The 18,475-nt window shown below is 30.6% G+C and overlaps 4 protein-coding genes across 5 annotated transcripts in view; 1 reads left to right on the top strand and 3 right to left on the bottom strand.

Moving 5' to 3' along the window:
* Positions 1-13,601, top strand: part of LOC128394759 (glutamate receptor ionotropic, NMDA 2B-like) — a 57,006-nt gene extending 43,405 nt beyond the window's left edge. For both annotated transcript variants that reach the window (XM_053355120.1, XM_053355121.1), the window contains exons 5-13: positions 2,216-2,342; positions 3,338-3,558; positions 4,748-4,895; positions 7,116-7,302; positions 8,496-8,621; positions 9,714-10,095; positions 10,824-11,005; positions 11,855-12,090; positions 12,274-13,601. In XM_053355120.1, the coding sequence (XP_053211095.1) occupies positions 2,216-2,342; positions 3,338-3,558; positions 4,748-4,895; positions 7,116-7,302; positions 8,496-8,621; positions 9,714-10,095; positions 10,824-11,005; positions 11,855-12,090; positions 12,274-12,798 (2,134 nt within the window). In that variant the 3' untranslated portion in view covers positions 12,799-13,601. The remainder of the gene's footprint in view (positions 1-2,215; positions 2,343-3,337; positions 3,559-4,747; positions 4,896-7,115; positions 7,303-8,495; positions 8,622-9,713; positions 10,096-10,823; positions 11,006-11,854; positions 12,091-12,273) is intronic.
* The window catches only part of LOC128394764 (nuclear factor of activated T-cells 5-like), a 93,453-nt gene that overhangs the window by 52,897 nt on the left and 22,081 nt on the right, over positions 1-18,475 (bottom strand). The gene's annotated exons all lie outside the window — the stretch shown is intronic.
* On the bottom strand, positions 13,852-15,474 carry LOC128394767 (puff-specific protein Bx42-like). Its single transcript, XM_053355136.1, is given in 2 exon segments — positions 13,852-14,664; positions 14,667-15,474. Coding segments are annotated over 2 exon segments (1,236 nt in total). The 5' UTR covers positions 15,229-15,474; the 3' UTR covers positions 13,852-13,990.
* On the bottom strand, positions 16,065-18,008 carry LOC128394766 (angiogenic factor with G patch and FHA domains 1-like). The gene has a single exon (XM_053355135.1). The coding sequence runs from the start codon at positions 17,854-17,856 to the stop codon at positions 16,414-16,416; it is 1,443 nt and encodes a 480-aa protein (XP_053211110.1). The 5' UTR covers positions 17,857-18,008; the 3' UTR covers positions 16,065-16,413.

Below are 18,475 nucleotides of genomic sequence, written 5' to 3' on the forward strand. Positions count from 1 at the left end.
AAATGAAATCCAAGAGAAAACAATTCAAATCCATTGTTGATAAACATTATAAATCTTGGTAACATTTTGCTTCATTTTCTGGAAATCACTCCCATCAGATTTTCACTTCAACTTGCACACATTATCATGATGGTTATTATTTTGTCCTTTACCATGGGAGCATCAACATGATGATAATACTAAAGTATCAACAACAATAAACGATTGAAATGATACTCAAAACATAATATGAACCAACTACCAAATAAACAGATAACTTAGCAATTCGTTTCCCTTATTTTTTTTCACTTTAAGTGTTTTCCTTTTCATTCCCCATTTCTTATTGGGATTTAGAACGAAGAAGGAAAAAAAAATATAATATAAAGATGAACGTCTCAAGAGCATCATCTTCATCCTCATCCGTTGGTCAGGAGTTTTCTTTACACTTCCCAACCTCAATAACTGAATTGGCTGTATCACCATTATCGTTATTATTATTTCCTGGACTTTTCCATCCTCATCCTCATCCTTATCTTCATCTTTCCTCTTTCTCTTGCCTTACTCTCTTAACCCACAATTTCACCATCAACTTGACTTCAAGAAGAGTCTCTCTCCCATCCTTCATCATCCAGGATGAAGATAAAAATGATGATGATAATGTGATTTTACAGTAAATTGTTTTTCTCTCAGTTTCTTTTTTTACCGTTATTTTTATTAAAGAAGGAAAAATGATTCAATCAATTGTTTCCAATCTATCAACTCAAGTTAATATTTTTCTTATGTTGTTATTTTCACTTTTTTCTTGCCTTCACCATGATAAACATGAAGCTCTTTATGGAATCTCCTAAAAGTTCAGTTCATGAGGTTAAAAAGGTTACCAATCACTTGATCATGTTAATTGTTGTCTCTCATTTTTTTTCTGCCTCATTCAATGAAACCATTGAATTCAAATGGACAAATTATCGTTTCAGAATTGATGCAATTTTTTTTATTTCCATGAAATTTTCATGGGTCAAGGAGATAAAAAAAATTGCTTATTCTTGTTGAACCAAATTGCAATCATTTTCCATTCATTGTTTGCATATTATATTATATCGTAAACATTGATTGTTGTTGAACCTTTAACGGTCATTTGTCCACTTGAAACATTCATAGTTATACATGAGGGAAACAGGGAAATTTTTTTCTCTCCTTCTCTCAGAGCAATAACTTGACTTTCAGAATTTTCTGAAACTACTTTTACAGGTTATTCCTGGTTAGATAACCATATATTCATGATATTCATCTGGAAGGGGGAGAAAACGTATCATGAAACGATAAATAGCTAATCAGATAAACACTTGATAACCATTATCAGATTAACAATGTTGTTCCTCATGTAAATTCTGCATGAAAACGAGAATGAATTTAATGTAAACAGAGAAAAAAAAAGTTTCGACCAATGTTGAAGAGAAATCGAGAGAAACAAAAATCGAAACTATCGATTTGACTAAATAAGGAGGAGAACAAAAGTTCTTATGAAACGAACATGAATTTTCAAAGGTTCAAACTTCCTGTTTCATTTTCCATAGGGATCATGAGATTCATCTTAATATTCAGCATCAATTCATTCCCATGAATATCACTTTGTTACTCTCTCTCTCTGTTCATTTTTTTTCACTGTTATCATGATGATTGATGAAAATATTTCATCTGAACAACATGAAAGCATAAAAAAAGTTGATGATATTAATATGATGATGATGATGGAATGAAAAAAAATAGAAGCTGAAATGATAGAATTGAATTGAATCCAAGAATCATGATAAAATGATTCAGAGAACTGGAAAGTAAAGACAAGAATCAAATGTTGATGATGAATCTGAAATGATAAATTAATCAATCAGTTCAATTACTTGGCATGATAACTGTTTATGAAGAGTGAGAGAGAAGCAAAAAAAAAAAGTTTCAATTCCAATCAAAATTCACCAGAGATTCAGTGAATGGATGAATCGAAAACTTTTTTTTCTCTTTTTCTTCATTTTTTCCCCTGATTTTCCGCCAAGATCAATGTTATAATTTTTTAATTTCGTTCTCATTAAAAGTATTATATGTATTAATAGTATTACCTGTTGTTATATTCTTACCTTTCCTTCAGAATATCGTATCATTATCTTTCCATTCATCTTTCCGTTAATCCCTTAAATCTAACTAATCCAATAATCTCTAATTTCATGTCGTATCTATTTATCCTTAGGTATCTTCGAAGTGTAAAAATCAAAAGTAAATATGGTAAATCTAATCTAGAATTCAATCTGGATGGAACTCTTAAATTTGTTGAATTAGATGTAATGAATCTGAATCAAGGTGGAATCTGGGAAAAGGTATGTAGGTGTTTATTGTATAATCATCTAACCATTAATGGTGAATGAAAAGAATCAGGGTATTAATAGCATCCTCATCTTCAAATGCTACAATTGAAAATGATAAGAAACAAACTCAATCAAGTGATATATCTTAGTTTGTTATTATTGTAAAGGTGAGAGACTCAATTTCCTAGGTAGCAACAATTTTGACGTCAGAAAATAATAAAAACATTATCAAGAGATGAATTCAGGTGAATTTATATACACCGTTCATGATCATGGCAATGAGATAAAATTCTGTAAAAGTAAAAGTCAACAGGTTATTCAATCAACCGAAAATAGTTCATTTTCTGATGGAAAAATATTATATATTAATATGTATCGAATCTACATCATGATCATGATAATAATCGAGAGATTTTTTTGTTAATTTTTTATTATTTTTCTATTTCTCTAGTTCAAGGAATGAAAATAGAATTAAGTTCTGACTTATTTTCAGATGTATAAGTTATAGTAAATAAGAGATAATTTATTGTTTCCATTAGATTGAGAATTAATTAATCATCATGGTTAACATTCTGAAAGCCAGCGGCTAAATCTCTGTAAATTGTCTTGCAAGTTAATCTGTAAAATGATCAAGGATTTAGTCTGATTAAGATAATCTTGTTATATTTAATAATAATGATTGGATGGATATATTATATTTCAATTTGGAACTGATTGAATCAAGGATCAATTTTGAAAGTGGCTTGTGAGTGAGAGTGGGGTGGGTTTGGGTTATTGTTGAATGGAAGAGGCAAAAAAAAACTTGATCCATTTTCAATTGATAATAATGACATGATAACTGGAGAGAAAGGAAAAATATTGAAACATTTTTTTCTTCTTATTCTTGATTCTTTTTCATTCATGGTGATATTTTACCATGAATGTGACACTGATTATTATCTTATGACTTTAGGAAAAAGAGTGTTAACTCAATTTTCTTTGATTTATTTTTTCTCTTTGAAAATCAGATTGGTGTTTGGACGGAACAGGGATTGGAGATTAAAGATATCACATGGCCGTCAAACTCACCAGTTCCACCTCAGGGTGTTCCGGAAAAGTTCAGTCTCAAGGTGACTTTTCTCGAGGAATCGCCTTTCGTTATCATGATGCCTCCAGATGAAGAGACTGGAGCATGTAAGACTAATAAGGCAGTTCGATGTCGATTTGCACCCGAAGAAGAATTAATCGGGTAAGTTGAAGGAAAAAAAGAGAGAGAGAAAAAGAAATGTAAAGTTGAGGAGAAAAATGAATTTCCAAAATTGTAGGAAATTCGGGAAAAGAAAACAAGAGAGAGAAACTACAGAATCGAGAGAAGAAGCAGAAAAAAGTATCAGGCAACATTTCATTCTGATAATGATGAAGGTTAACATGGTAACGATTATTATTAAGAAACGATTATAAGAATCAAGTTATTGTTACAAGATATTTGATATTATACTGGAATTGTCGAGAGAACATTTTTCCACCTCCTCTTCCCACTCTGGAATCATTGTAGAAGTACATGAAGAAATCTTGGAACTGAGAGAGAAAGAAAAAAAATATTAGATCAATATTTATGTCGAAGAACATTTTTCTTCTATTTCTCATCTAATATTAAATCTTGTTCACCATTTGAACTTTTTTCTCCTGGTTAACATGAGAAATATTTCACTCCTATTCCATGTGAGTCTTCATTTCCAATAAAGCATCTTCATCACTCTCTCTCTCTCTCTCTCTCTCTCTCTCTCTCTCTCTCTCTCTCTCTCTCTCTCTCTCGATGACAAAGATATTGGTCAGAGTTCTATGTTTTCGAACTTGAACCTCGAGTCAATGTTAGGTAAATCCGCCGATTCTCTGGAAATATTTACTTCGATTATGTCTGTGACTATCATATTGTTACTTCTTATATATTTTTTTCCTAAATTTCTCATCTCATCTCATGATATTGTTCATCTGATTTTGATCTTGATCTTCATGGTGTTGATAATGTTAACATGATGATGATTCTTTCTAACGACATGTTTGCTTTTGGCGTCCATTCATTTACTTTTACATGGTTAAGGATGTTTCAGAAATCGTCAGAATCATTGATTAGATTCCATAGTCAATAAAATGTATTTTTATCTAGATGAAGATAACATGAAGATACGAAATGATAAACCCAAATACTCATCATTTGTCAACGATCAATTATTACTGATGAGCTTTATTATTATTTCAAGTTGAAACCTTTACAGTGATATTATCATCATCTTCATCTCTCTCTCTCTATCTAAATCTAGGTCATGTTTTGATGCGTATCAATGATAATGATGAAGATGAGAATCATGTTTGGTATTAAGAATTAACTTTCCTGCTGATATTTGTCTTTTTCTTGTTCTCGATTATTTTTTTTACAGGGTGAATAAAACTCTTGCTTACAGGAATCCAAATTATTATCGATGTTGTTCCGGATTTTGTATCGATTTACTTGAGAAATTTGCAAATGATCTGAAATTTACTTACGAATTAAGTCGAGTTGAAGATGGAGCTTGGGGAGTTCTAACGGTAAGTGGGTATTTTCAAGAGCTACGAATAAGTGAAAGTGAATTAGTTCAAATATTTGATTCTCTTGGTTTAAATTGAAAAGAAGAACAACAAAAAAGCAAATAGGATTTACTGATTAATTCCTCTGTGAACTTATCCCATTTTCCATGATGGAAATAGCAACAAGTTTCAAATGTTATTAGTTGATCACTTTTCAAGCTTTATATCAATTCTGACAGATGAGCTAATTATTATTATATATTATCTATTACTTTTTCCCTCCAATTCTGCTTCTTTCTCATGTTCATTTTTTTTCTTGTTCCAATGTTATTCTTGCTTCCAACTATTCTCAATAATTATTTCTACATTCTCATGAGTTTTCTGGTGATATATAATATTCATCACAACTCTCATCCATCTCCCTCTTTCTCTAGAGGAAATTAATTATTATCACATTATTCTAAATTCATAAGAATCCATATCAGGTTGATCTTAATCTGAATATTAATCTACACAGAATATAACTGAACCTTTTAATAAACACTCGTGAGAGAGAGAGAGAGAAGCAAATTTCCTCACCTTATATTCATAATACTCAAAATTCATATTAGATTAATTTGAAGTCACCAATTTAACTCACAGCACTCAGATTCTAGAGTAATGCTTAGAGTAACCATGGTTACCCCTGTTGATTCAATTTGAATAAATTTAGTTTCAATTATTACATCGGAATGACTTTACCAATAGTGTTAAGAATATGGAAGAAAAGTTTTGTTAGGAATAGAATTTGGTTCAGAGAGAAGAAAAAAATTTTGAATCATTGAATTTTCACCTCGAATCATTAATTCAGAATCTATTTCTTCATGAGCTTCAAGGTTACTGAATATTGTTGATGATTCAATTGTCTTGAATGATAATGATAATGATGATTATGATGATGATGATGATGATAAAATATTAAGCTATTTCTCTTGATTCTCAAGTGAATAGTTAATAATAAGAATCATGATGGTGATGAAGATAGTAATTGATTCTATGTACCTCTGATAGGAAGAGAAAGTTCAGAATTTTTCAGGGAGAAGAAAAAAATGGAAAAATTCTCTTCCATTCCAAAAGATTCTCCTTTTCGAATTCACGAATATGTTCAATTAATATTATCATTACCATTATATTCATGACATACTTAGAACAGATGAGTCATGATAATATTATCATCATGATGAATATGATGAAGATAAACCTTGAATCATTGAGAATATGATGGTGAGATAATTATATTATCAGATAGAGTTAAACAGATAACTCAGAATGCTAAGTGAAAGAGAGAAGGATAAAAATATTTCTACTCTCAGCTTGATGTTAGTATTTTTTTTCCTTCTTATTTTCCTTTTCGAGAACCACATTATCATTAGAACTTTTTTTCTATTTTTTTACTACTTTTTCCATTCTTTTTATTCATTCATAAGATAATAGTTTACTCTTCCATCCTGTCTCTATGTTTTCTACTCAGAATCTTATACAACAACAACAACAACAAAGTAAACATTTCCATGAGGAAAGAAAAGTAAAGTTCTAAAAATAATATCATGAAAATAATCAATTCTTTAAGTATTCAAATGCTGAGATTCATCCAGGGACTTGTGAGTTACCGATTTCTTATGAGTTTCCATGGGGTGAAATATGTGAACACCGAAACCATCGTTGTGAGGGAAAATGGTGGTAAATATTTTCCATCTTCTTCCTGATTACGAGACATTTACTGTTATTCATGAATTTTAAGCTGAAACAATAAAGAGGAAAAATCTTTAACATGGAGAGCTAGATATTCAGTGGTGGCGATGGTGGGAAGGATATTATTAATACTATGAATTTTCAAAGGAAGGAAATAATATATTATATGATGAGGAAAATTGTTCATTGTCATAATAGCATCATGCTTATGACTTACATGGTAAAGGATTATTAGTTTTTCATGGTAAAAGAAAAAAACTCAAGAAAAAGTTCATTTCCTGATATTGTTCAGGTTTTTTCGAGTTTCGATTTTTTTTGTCAACAATCAGTGGGAGTTAATTCTTGGGAGTGGAAAAGTCTTTTATTTTTTATGTTCATAACCTTTGTCATGGTAATTGAATATCAATTGTTCACATTGATTTACAAGGAGAAAAAAATTTCGAGTTTAAAATTCGAGTTTTAAACAAATTGTTCTAATCGTTACTCTTTTTTTTTGCTTGATTCTCGTAGCAAAATCGTACCTGGAATGGTTTAATCGCCGAGCTACTTGACCACAAGGCGGATGTTGTGGCCACTTCGATCAAGATCAACTCCGATCGTCAGGCTTATGTTGATTTTACTGTACCATTTCTCGAGACTGGAATAACGATTCTGGTCGCCAAACGAACGGGAATCATATCACCGAAAGCTTTTTTAGGTAAATTAGATTTTCAAATTTCGATAACAAGATGATTAACTTAATGATGTTATTCCTTTACTATTTGTTATATAAAATTCTGAAAGTTTGTTTCCTCTCCATGATAATGTTACCATGATAATATTGAGAAGATGGGGAAAGATTTTGACCACAGATGATACGTAAGGGAACAACAAATGGACATAACTTTTTTAGTTGTTTTCTTCATCATTGTTTTCTGAGCAATTCTATTTTTTTGTTTCCTCTTCTATTTCCACCCTTTTTATCTTGCTGAGACAACTGACCAGATAATAATAATATCATGTAATGATAATGGTGATGCTGGTGGTCAGTTAGTTGGTATAATAAAAAAGTTTAAGGGAAAAGGTCAAAACAAATTACCTAACCTTTGAAAGTATCATTTGTGTAAGTATTATAACAACTTGACCAGCATCAAGATCATCTCAAGATGAAAGAGGAAGACGAAAATGAAGATGAAAAGGAAGAGGGGAGGAAAGAGGATGAAGATGAGGGGAGAAAAGTTAAGAAAACAAAGTCATTTAAATGTAAGGTTCAATTTCTCAGAGGAATCATCATGATATTCATTGAGTATCATCTTAAGAATCATCATCAGCATTCTGAAAATTGAGCTGAAAAGACAAGTTCAAATCAATTGAATGAATGGAAATAACAACAAGAAAAGAAAACAAATAAAAGAAAAACTCACAAACTGACCAACATGTTTGTATTATCATGTTGGTCAACTCTTTTTATTTACTCTACTTTGGTTCAAATTTTCATTATAATTGTGAATGATTAAGATTAAGGACCAACTACTGGTCAACTTCCTACTTCATTTATCTTGGACATCTCATCATGTATTAGGAATAAATAATAAGATGAGGACGGAAAATGATGATGATGATGATGATGTAAAAAGGATGTAGCATCAATTCAATTGTGACATTATCTTAATCATCATCTTGATCATCTTGCTTGTCACTTTCATTCACTTATCCTTCAGGGAAATATTATCATGATAATGAACAATTGTGATTGTGACCTTTTCTCATTTTTATTGACTAACTTTTTGTCTCTATGTGTTATCAATAATAAAGGAAATTAATATAAATCAAAGTTAATTATCATCTTATTGTCATTATATTGATAATCTATTGATTGTAACAATTTCAATTTCTATCCACTCAATTCAGAGCCCTTTGATACTGCCTCATGGATCATGATTTTATTGATTAGTATTCAAATTGCTGTATTTTCAATCTTCCTATTTGAATGGTTAAGTCCATCGGGTTACAATATGGGAATGAGACCTCCGAAAGGTGAGTTAATCAATCACAATTAACAATTAACATCTAATATATTTACATTCAGGAAAAAAAAGGATTATCTGAAAATAACGAACGACAAAATTAAAGTTAATCAGTTTTCAGGCTTGGGGGCAATTGGAAAAATTTAAATTCTGAAATTGAACAATTAACGATAATATTGTTTTCCTTTGGTGTGATTATGAAAATCCATTTACATTGCTGATTAATTTACTTGATAATAGTAATTGTTACAATTTAGATTTCTATTTTTACAATTGTCACAAAGTAATTAGATGATTAGATTTGATTCAGTTCCCTTTTTCTGGTTAATCTGATTCAATTGGATTGACAGATAAAAATAAAGTCTTCATTTAAATTTTGATTAATTTGGTTTCCATGGTTACTTTATATTTGAATATTATTATTATTATTATATTATTTACTTATCAAATTGTTTCCAATGAGTAGATTAATTTAGTTATATCAACATTTGATTGTTATTGTTAATAGTTGATTATTGAATTGAATTAGTATTAATAGTAACACAAGAGCAAGAAAAAAATAATAATAATTATCTCCAAACAATTAAAGTTAATCAACTTTAAATTGACTTGAATCTTTTTCAATTTACTCTCTATTTTTAATCTCATCGTTATGTGTATAAGTGATTAAATTAATTAAGAAACAATTAATTAACTGAAAAGGAAAGATTTTCTCTCGTGTTCACTAATACTTAATTGTTATTAATTAGTTTAATTAATTGATTTTCACTCTTACTCTTGACAGAATCCAGGATGAGTTTTAAACCTTTCCCTTTAAATTATTTGCAGTTTGCTTTTTTTTAATCATGAATAAATTGATTGCATGGTAACAATCAATTTAAATTATTTGATTTCTTTATTTTTCTTTCAATTTTTAACTTTTAATTTGTCATTAAAAGAAAATAATTAATTGTTGGTAATTAAAAAAAGAAAGAGAGAGAGCTTTGAAAATCTATCAAGAGATGTCACTAGTGTTCAGAACTTTTTCTCAATAAGTTTGTTGATTAAATTTAATTTAGTTCCAATTGATTTCGTTTTTTGTGTTGGTTGGTTAACTTTTTAGGTCATAAATTTTCACTATTTCGTACTTACTGGTTGGTTTGGGCGATACTTTTTGGTGCTGCTGTTCCAGTTAATTGTCCGAAAGGTTTGACCGCCCGATTCATGTCCAATGTTTGGGCCACATTTGCCGTCGTTTTCCTGGCCATTTACACCGCTAATTTGGCCGCCTTCATGATAACCCGAGAAGATTATCACGATTTCACCGGAATTGAAGATCCTCGTCTTGCCAATCCAACCAAACAAAAACCTGCCCTTCGTTTTGGTACCTTACCCTCTGGAAACACCGAGGCCGTCCTCAAGCGTAATAAACCACAAATGCACTCATACATGAAGAAATATAATCGCTCATCAAGTGAATTAGGTGTTAAAGCTGTTCGAAAAGGGTATTAATTCTCGATTTATTGTCATCCCAATCAATCATTTACCAATTATCACGTTAAATCATCATCATCATTTCCTCTTCCATTGCTCTTCCCTTAATCATAACTTTCCTTTTGTAACATTTGGCCTTCCAATTCATTTGCATGTGAGTTCAATTTGTTGAGCAATTTTTTGATATTCACCAGGATCTCTTATGTTTCCTTCTTATGCTTCACAAGTTTAACGATTCCAATATTATTCATCCTGACAGAAATATGAATTTCCCAGTCAAGAATATGCAACATTCATCTCAACCTTTTCTCCATTTCTCTCCCAACTAAACCATAACTTTTTGTTACTCTCAATATCCAACATTAATCTTATTTGATGTTTATATTTATATTCCAATAATTCACTTTGATTATCTAACATTTTCTAGTCTTTTCCTTTCAATGTTTGAACAGAATCATCATCATCATCTCTCTCTCTCTCTTTCTATCCTTGGAGAGTAACTTTAATCTTCCATCTCCCTTTCAACCCTCACCTTCTCCATCCTCATCCTCATCCCACACTCATGAAAATTCTGTTTTCTTCAATGATGAAAAAGAGACTGATGATAATGATGATGAAGATAAAGATGATTAACCTTATTATTATTCTTACGAATAAATTTCCCAAGTAAAAACAATCGCTTACATTTTAATTACCTGATCATTATTACTTTGATATATTCTGTCTCCTAATTTTCTAGTGATATTGATGCTTTTATTTACGATGCTGTGGTTCTTGATTATTATACTGGTCAAGATAATGATTGCCGACTACTGACCGTTGGTTCCTGGTATGCAATGACAGGCTATGGATTTGCCTTCCCAAAGAAATCAAAGTATTTAAACAAATTCAATGAGAAAATGATTGAATACCGAGAAAACGGTAAGAACGAATTCCAATCAATTAGATCTAACAATTTAATCTCCATTAATGGTGATTAATATAATCCTACAGTTTTAGATTTTACTCTCGATTGGTCAGTCAAGTAGCCAAGATACAATAGACAATCAATAATTTAATTTGATTGTGTTTGTATTATGTCAATTACTATTTATCATTAATAGTAACTTTATTATTAGATGGAAATGTTTGATAAATTGTTGCTGTTGAAACTTTTATTAATCATTATCATCGTTGACAATTATCATCCAGGTAACAACACATTTAGATTATAATTTGTTGAATTATTTGTCAAAATTAATCTAATTCTAATTAGAGGTAATCAATCAAATTAAGAGGTTATGTACAAGTATTAACAATCAACAGTTCTAATTCACATCAATTAACAATTTAACCAACTAAACTTATCACTATTTACTTGTTATTATCATTATTCAATCAAATGACCATTCAAATGATGATTATGATGATGATCAATATAATGAATTAACTGAATGTATAATCAAATACATAGTCAAGTGAATGATTAACTACTATCAGCAACAATTTACAACGCCTACAGTGATCAATATATTGAATGAAAATGTAAATGAAATTAGTTGGACCATAATTAATTATCATCTGAAACCATTGAGACAAAATGATCATGATCACAATTAATATCAAATTAGATGAGATTGATTTTTACACTGGATAAAGGGAAGTGATAATATTTACAATATGAGCGATAATTAGTTAATCGTGTTGAAATTTTTTTCTAAATTTTTCTAAACACTTTTTCATTGATTTCTTTTTCCTTTTCTCTATATTTCACTTTGACCTTTTCTAAAGGTGACCTGGAGAGACTTCGTCGATTCTGGTTCCAAGGTGCATGTAAACCTTCACGTAACAAGGGAAAATTAAGTAAACCCTTGGACGTGAATAAGTTCATGTCCGCCTTCCTGTTACTCGGATGTGGTGTCCTACTGACCACTGTGATCCTCGCCATTGAACACATATACTTTGGCTACTTTCGTAAGCCAATAATCAAGAATGGCACTGATGGTTGTCTTAATCTAGTTAGCATGGTAAATATAAATTACAACATACAAATGGATATAATTATCAATAGGAATGTTAATTGTAACAACTAATATTTATGATCATCTGAGAGTTACAGTTACTTTTTTATTGGAACAGAATTTTTTTCATTTCTTTTTTTTTTCGTAGTTAATATTATCAATATAATAACCTTGATTTCTATCCCACAGAGTATTGCTAAATCGTTAAGTAATGATAACCATTCAAGACTATCATGTACTCGAGATCGTAACAAGAATACTAATAATGTTAATCATTGGAATCCAGCTGATTATAATCAAGATTGGTCTAAATCTCGTAACCTTTCAACTGGATTATCTAGATACAAATCTGAACATCTATTGGATAATATTAAAAGACCACAAAATTTGAGTCAATCTCATGATGATGAAATGATTAGATATCAATCGGCTAATTGGTCAGTTGCCGCTTCGTCCAATACAATTCCCTATCCATCCAGGGTCAATCAACATTATCAACAACAACAACATTATTTTCACAAAGACATGACCCGAAATCATGTGACAACGAATGACCCTTTCTATGGACGAGATCCATCAATCCATTGTCCATCAAATTCAACATCAACTGGATTAAGAGAGAAACGGATTAAGCCCGGATTTATCTCTAACAAGCAAACCTTTCCCATGGATAAATCAACCGCAGCCATAACTGAATTTGAAACTGTTTTATGATGTCTAATTGTTGACAATTAGCTGAAACAATTCAATCTCTTTCCTCCCTCTTATTGAATAATCAATCAATAGACAAAACAAATAATAAAACATTATCGAAACGTTGATCAAACTTTTTTTTTGTTAATCAACAACAATCAACAATATCATCAACCTTTAATTGTAAATAGTATCAAACTTTTTCTTACCTCAATATCAGGGTAATCAATGTGTGTGTGATACATAAACAAAGTTTCATAACAATTAACTCAGAGATTAATTAACAATTTCTTATTACTATTGTTATCTTTTCCCTCCACGTTAATTGTTTACCATCCTTTAAATTGTTTCAGTTAATTGTTCACTTTTGTTTTCTCTCTGATTGTTGAAATGTTTATCAAATTTATCGAAAAATGATCAATCCAATTAATACATTCTTACAATTATGTACATTGTAAAGTTAACTGTCCACTAATCAACTTGGTAATCTACTTAATTAATCCTTTAATCAACTAACTTAATTAGTTTGGGAGCTTTTTTCGTCTAAATCAAACTACAAATACGAAAACCAAAGTAAAATCAATTACCTAATCATTGCTCATCTTTTTCTACTTCAACAATTTAATTGTTAATTTTTGAATCAATTTTTTTGTTTAATTAAAGAAAACAAAATCTCACCACAATTAGTTAATCATCTAATACAAGATTTAGATAATCAAGTGACCTAATTTTTTGTTTCCACTCTCAACAGTCTGATAATTTGCCTTGTAATAAACGATTAATTGAATAAAACAATTATTTAATTCACTCAATTGATTTCCTTTAATTGTTCAATCGATAAATCAATTAATTAGTCGACGACGACTAATCAAATATTTGTTGTATCTCTTTGGTTGACTAATTAGTCGATTTGAAGAGTTTCAATGTTTTCTGATTCCATTTGTGTTGAATTGATGTTCACAAGTTAATTGTTGACCATTAGAACTCGTAAAATGTGTTGAAATTAAATCTAAAATGATGACAGTTGACACTAGAATTAATTAGATTACAATTAGAATAGAAAAACAAGAATAATTATCGTAAGAAAGGAGCGTGGATATTTTATCAATTAGAATGTCAAAAGTTACTTGATTATTTTGGTGATTGATGAAATACAAGCAGAGTTTTAGTATTTAATTATGATTACAATTAAGAGAAATTTATATTAGATAAGTTAATTTCGTTTTCTCTTTGTTGATTTCTTGGCTTCTGTAAGGAAACCGTCGAGTCCGAAAATATCGTCCGGTTGTTTCTCGTCTTGGGTTTGTTGATTAGCGACAAAGTTAACGGGTCCATCAGCACCAGCGCGAGGACGATAAATACTTTGTCCAACTTGAGTCGCGCTTTTCCAGGGTTTATCGTAGACATGATAATCATCTTCTTCACCGAAACCTGATGATATTCCTCTGCTTTGGTCAGTCAATCTCTGGTCGAAAGTTAATTCAGTCGATGAAACTTTAGGATCCACAAGATTAAGAGCAATTTTCTCAGTAATTTCTCTTTCTCTTGGATTCTTTTGATTTCTTTTCCTTTCTCTTTGTTTCTCAGCACGAATTTGGTTCCTCTCTTCAACTTCTTCGCTGGCGGATGTCACCTTAAGACCAGCTCTTTCTTCACGAGCTTTTTGCGCCAATTTCTTCAAAATGTCTTCCTTCTTTTCCTTCTCTTTTTGGGCTTGTTTTCTTTCCATTTGTGCTCTCATTTCAACGCCTTCTCTTGCTTTTCTATCGGCAATGTAAAGAGCTTCAGCGAATTTAGCAAATTTATCGTTTATCTGAACATCTTGAGTTCCACGACCATCAGCGGCTAATCTTTTATCCAAAGGTATAGTGTAACCTTTGGGATTTTCCAATTAGATATACATGGTGGAATCTTCCATTCTTTCTGATCTTTAGGGGTCAATTTTCGAGGAGGCGAATGCATGACAGGAGCTGGTGGCGATGGTGGACCTTGTGGAATCTTCTTGTTGATCCTGAACTTTGGTGGTTCACAAGGGTCTTTTACTATGGCCACCATTCTAATGATTTTCTGTTGAGATGTAGCTGTACTTGGGATATACTTTATATATTTAGGCGGTTCAGTGGCTTCAGCACATCGAGTTGGCAGAGATGAAGATATTTTCGATTTTGTAATTGCTTCCAAAGCAGCTCTTGTTTTTTCAATACTCTTTTGAAGATCTTCTCTTTTAGGTTTTAATAATTTTTCCTCAGGTAAACTGGATAATTCAATTGGACCAAGATCAGTTGGTGGTAAAAATTTCACAATCAAATCTTTTTTTGCAGATTGATTACCAACACCAACAATTGGAAATTGAGGAACATCAATCTCTGGATAAGCTCCACCATCATCATAATCTTCAAGCGTTTTTGGTACCCAACCAGCTCGCTGTCCATACTTAGGAATTGTACTCATGTTGATTTACTAATAACAATAAACAGAAAGTAGTATAGATCCAATTGAAACAATCACTACGTTTAATCACAAATAAACAACTAAACACAATTTAGATAGAAGCCAATGATCAATCTTATGTTATTCCAGTAAAATGGAAGAAAAAATTATTCTAAAAAAATGAATTAATTAACAATTTAACCAAAAAAAATTAAGAAAATTAAATTAATTTATTACTTTTCCAAATGCTCTTCAGAGATAAACAACTAAATCGATCAGCTGTTAATCTCTAATTTCGATATATCGAAAATATCGATTCGGTTGAAGGACTGAAAAGATTAATTTAGTTTTTAGAAATTAATTAATTCTGTTCATTTTTTTTTAAGAATAATAATCAACAATTAATCTCTATTGGGATATGGCAATTGGAAGAATAATTTGATTCATTCCAATTTCTAATTACGAAACGATTGTTCTTAACAATGAAACTAAAGATCGAAACGATCGAAGTGAAATTTAATTAACTAACTTAATTGTTGCTCTTGAAAATATTATTAATAGTTGTCAATTTAAATCATATTTCATGATTTGTTCAATTCCCAATCAATACTATTGGCAATATTAAAGTTCACTTATGGGTATGGGAGGTTAATTGTTTTTATTTTTTAATGTTTATCTTTTAATCACTTAAACTAATTAACTATAAACACTTTGAGTCGTGAAGATATGAAATCACTTAAACTTTTTGTTTCGCATTGAAAAGTTTATTAAATTGATATTTTTCCAATAATTGTTTATTAAATTTTCTCAGGGTTGAAGATGTAAACTTTAATTGTAATTATATTTTACCATTGATCACTATTTATGATGGTTGAATTTAGTTAAATGTAAATTGATGTAAAAAAAAAAGTAATTGATTAGTTTGTTGGATTTAGACTCTCTTAAGAAAATTACATTTGTCAGTCAGATGAAGATTAAAATGATCTGATTATGATGATTATTACAATTAAGGTTCGAAGATGATTAATAGTTGATTGATTTTATCAATAAGTCTATTGATTGAGGTCAAATTGATCGATGTGAACAAGAAAACAAAAAGTTAAATAAAACAAAATTGATTAACTATAAAAATGTACAATGTTTACAATTTACAATCTATTGGACAATTAAGCTTATTTATACAAGTAAATGTAGATGGTGAGAATGCTAAGATTGACCGAATCCTAGGCCAGTTCGTCCTGCCGTTGAAATTAGTGGCAAAGGTTCAGTGTCTCCGGCCATTTCTTTGCCGATTCCTTGGCCCTTTGACCATCCGAGTTTTTCCAGCATTTTGAATCCTTTGTTTTTCTGATTCAACGGTTTATCTAATGAAGTTCCTTCGGCCGCTTTTTGATATGGATTATCACTTCCTTTCTCGACTCTTCGTTTCCTTGCTCGATCATTGTAATTTGGCCCAAGAGAAACTCGATTATCCTCCGTCCAAGTAACACCATAGAGCTTTTTCAATCTTTTAAGAGCAGTGTGTCGATCCTCGACAATTAAGGGATCATCTTTCTCTTCCACTAGTTTACCAGCTGAAAGAAGCTCAGCTTGGACACAACCAGGCTCACAACTACTACATGTCACCTCTTTTCCGTAGTGATGATGAAGTAGAAATTCACTCTTGCCCAATTTAAGAATATCACCATGATTAATTTTCTCCATTTTCTCTGATTCTAATCTTCGTCCATTGAGAAAGACTCCATGTTTACTGGAACAATCGACTATTTGATAGCATCTCTTTCTCGTATCATATGAAATTCTCGCGTGTTTCCTACTAACACTTATATCGGTAATTGTTAGATCACAAGTTGGACTGTTGCCAATTAGAGCACCGGTGATGGTAATTAAAAGGAGACTTCCTAATTTCAATGATTCTGATTCTCGGACAATTAAACGAAGACAAGAAATATTTGATTCGTCATCAGGAAGAGAATCAAATTCATCAGATTCTCTTCTTTGTTCTGGTTTCAATTTTTTTTTTCTCCTCCTTTTGTTGTTTACATTTTCGTATTCGATTTCAATATCTGATTGTTTATCACTAGATTCACTTCCAGAGGAAAGTAATTCACCTTCTTCCGATTCTTTAACAATCAATTCCTTTTTTCCATCAACTGGTTCAACTAAATAAGGTTCATAGTTTTTCGTGTTTTGATTGTAAGTGTAATAACTTTTCGACTTTGGATCAAGAAAAAGCTTCTCCTTTGGATAATAATACCATCCAGTAGATTGAGAATAGTAGGTTTGAGATGTTGGTTCGAGAATATAATCATTGGAATCGACAACTTGTTGAGCAATTTGAGCCCAATCAGCAGCTTTTAATTGTTTGTTGTCCTCATTAATTGTGGTACAAGAACAAGTTGATTTGATCATCTCAAGGCAATTTGGACATTTCCCACTCTCACCAACCAAATCAGTTTGAATTGATTTCTCATCACGACCTTTACAAACACCAAGAAGTAAATGTAATTTACTGTTGGTCAAATCAATTTGACTAATCAGATCTTTGTTGTATCTCTTTAATTTGGTCAATTCATTTGTCAATTTGTTGTTTTGATTTTCAGACTCTTTCAGTTTACTCCGAAGACATTCAATCGTTTCTGATTCCATTTCCACTTGATTGATGTTCACATTTGATTGTTAACCATTAAAACTCATGATATAAACAAATTTAATTGAAAATAATGACAATTGACACAACAATTAATTAGCTTATTTACCAAAAAGAAAGAAAAACAAATCATCTGTTTTTTATTTTTCTTCTCAAATCGGTTACTATTTTCACTCAAATTTCTCGACAAATAGAATTGAGGAAAAGTCTTTCAATAGAAAACCGAACGGAGGGAAAATAATGACCATCATATTCTGATGATCAGAATACTCGAACTCGCTTAGTTCATAACAGTAAATTCGAGCTTAATGCATCAATAGATTAATCGATTTATATATACAGGTAAATAGAATTAATTATCAGAAGAAAGGTTCGAAGTTAATTGTAATCGAAATTGTGAAATGTCAGATCCAATTAAACCTCATCCAAAAAATGAATTTTAATCAAAGTCTAACAAAAAACTCTAATACAAATTTCAAAACTAATTATTAACCATTTTTCGATATTAATTGATTTTCCTATTTTTTTCGTTTATACAATTAAATATCCTTCTAAAAAAATCATCTTAATTGTTTCTTAATTTCATCTCAAATGATAAAATTTCAAGCTCCAAATGTT

Source organism: Panonychus citri, unplaced genomic scaffold, assembly GCF_014898815.1.
Source record: "Panonychus citri isolate SS breed McGregor unplaced genomic scaffold, ASM1489881v1 Contig00140, whole genome shotgun sequence".
NCBI lineage: Eukaryota > Metazoa > Arthropoda > Arachnida > Trombidiformes > Tetranychidae > Panonychus > Panonychus citri.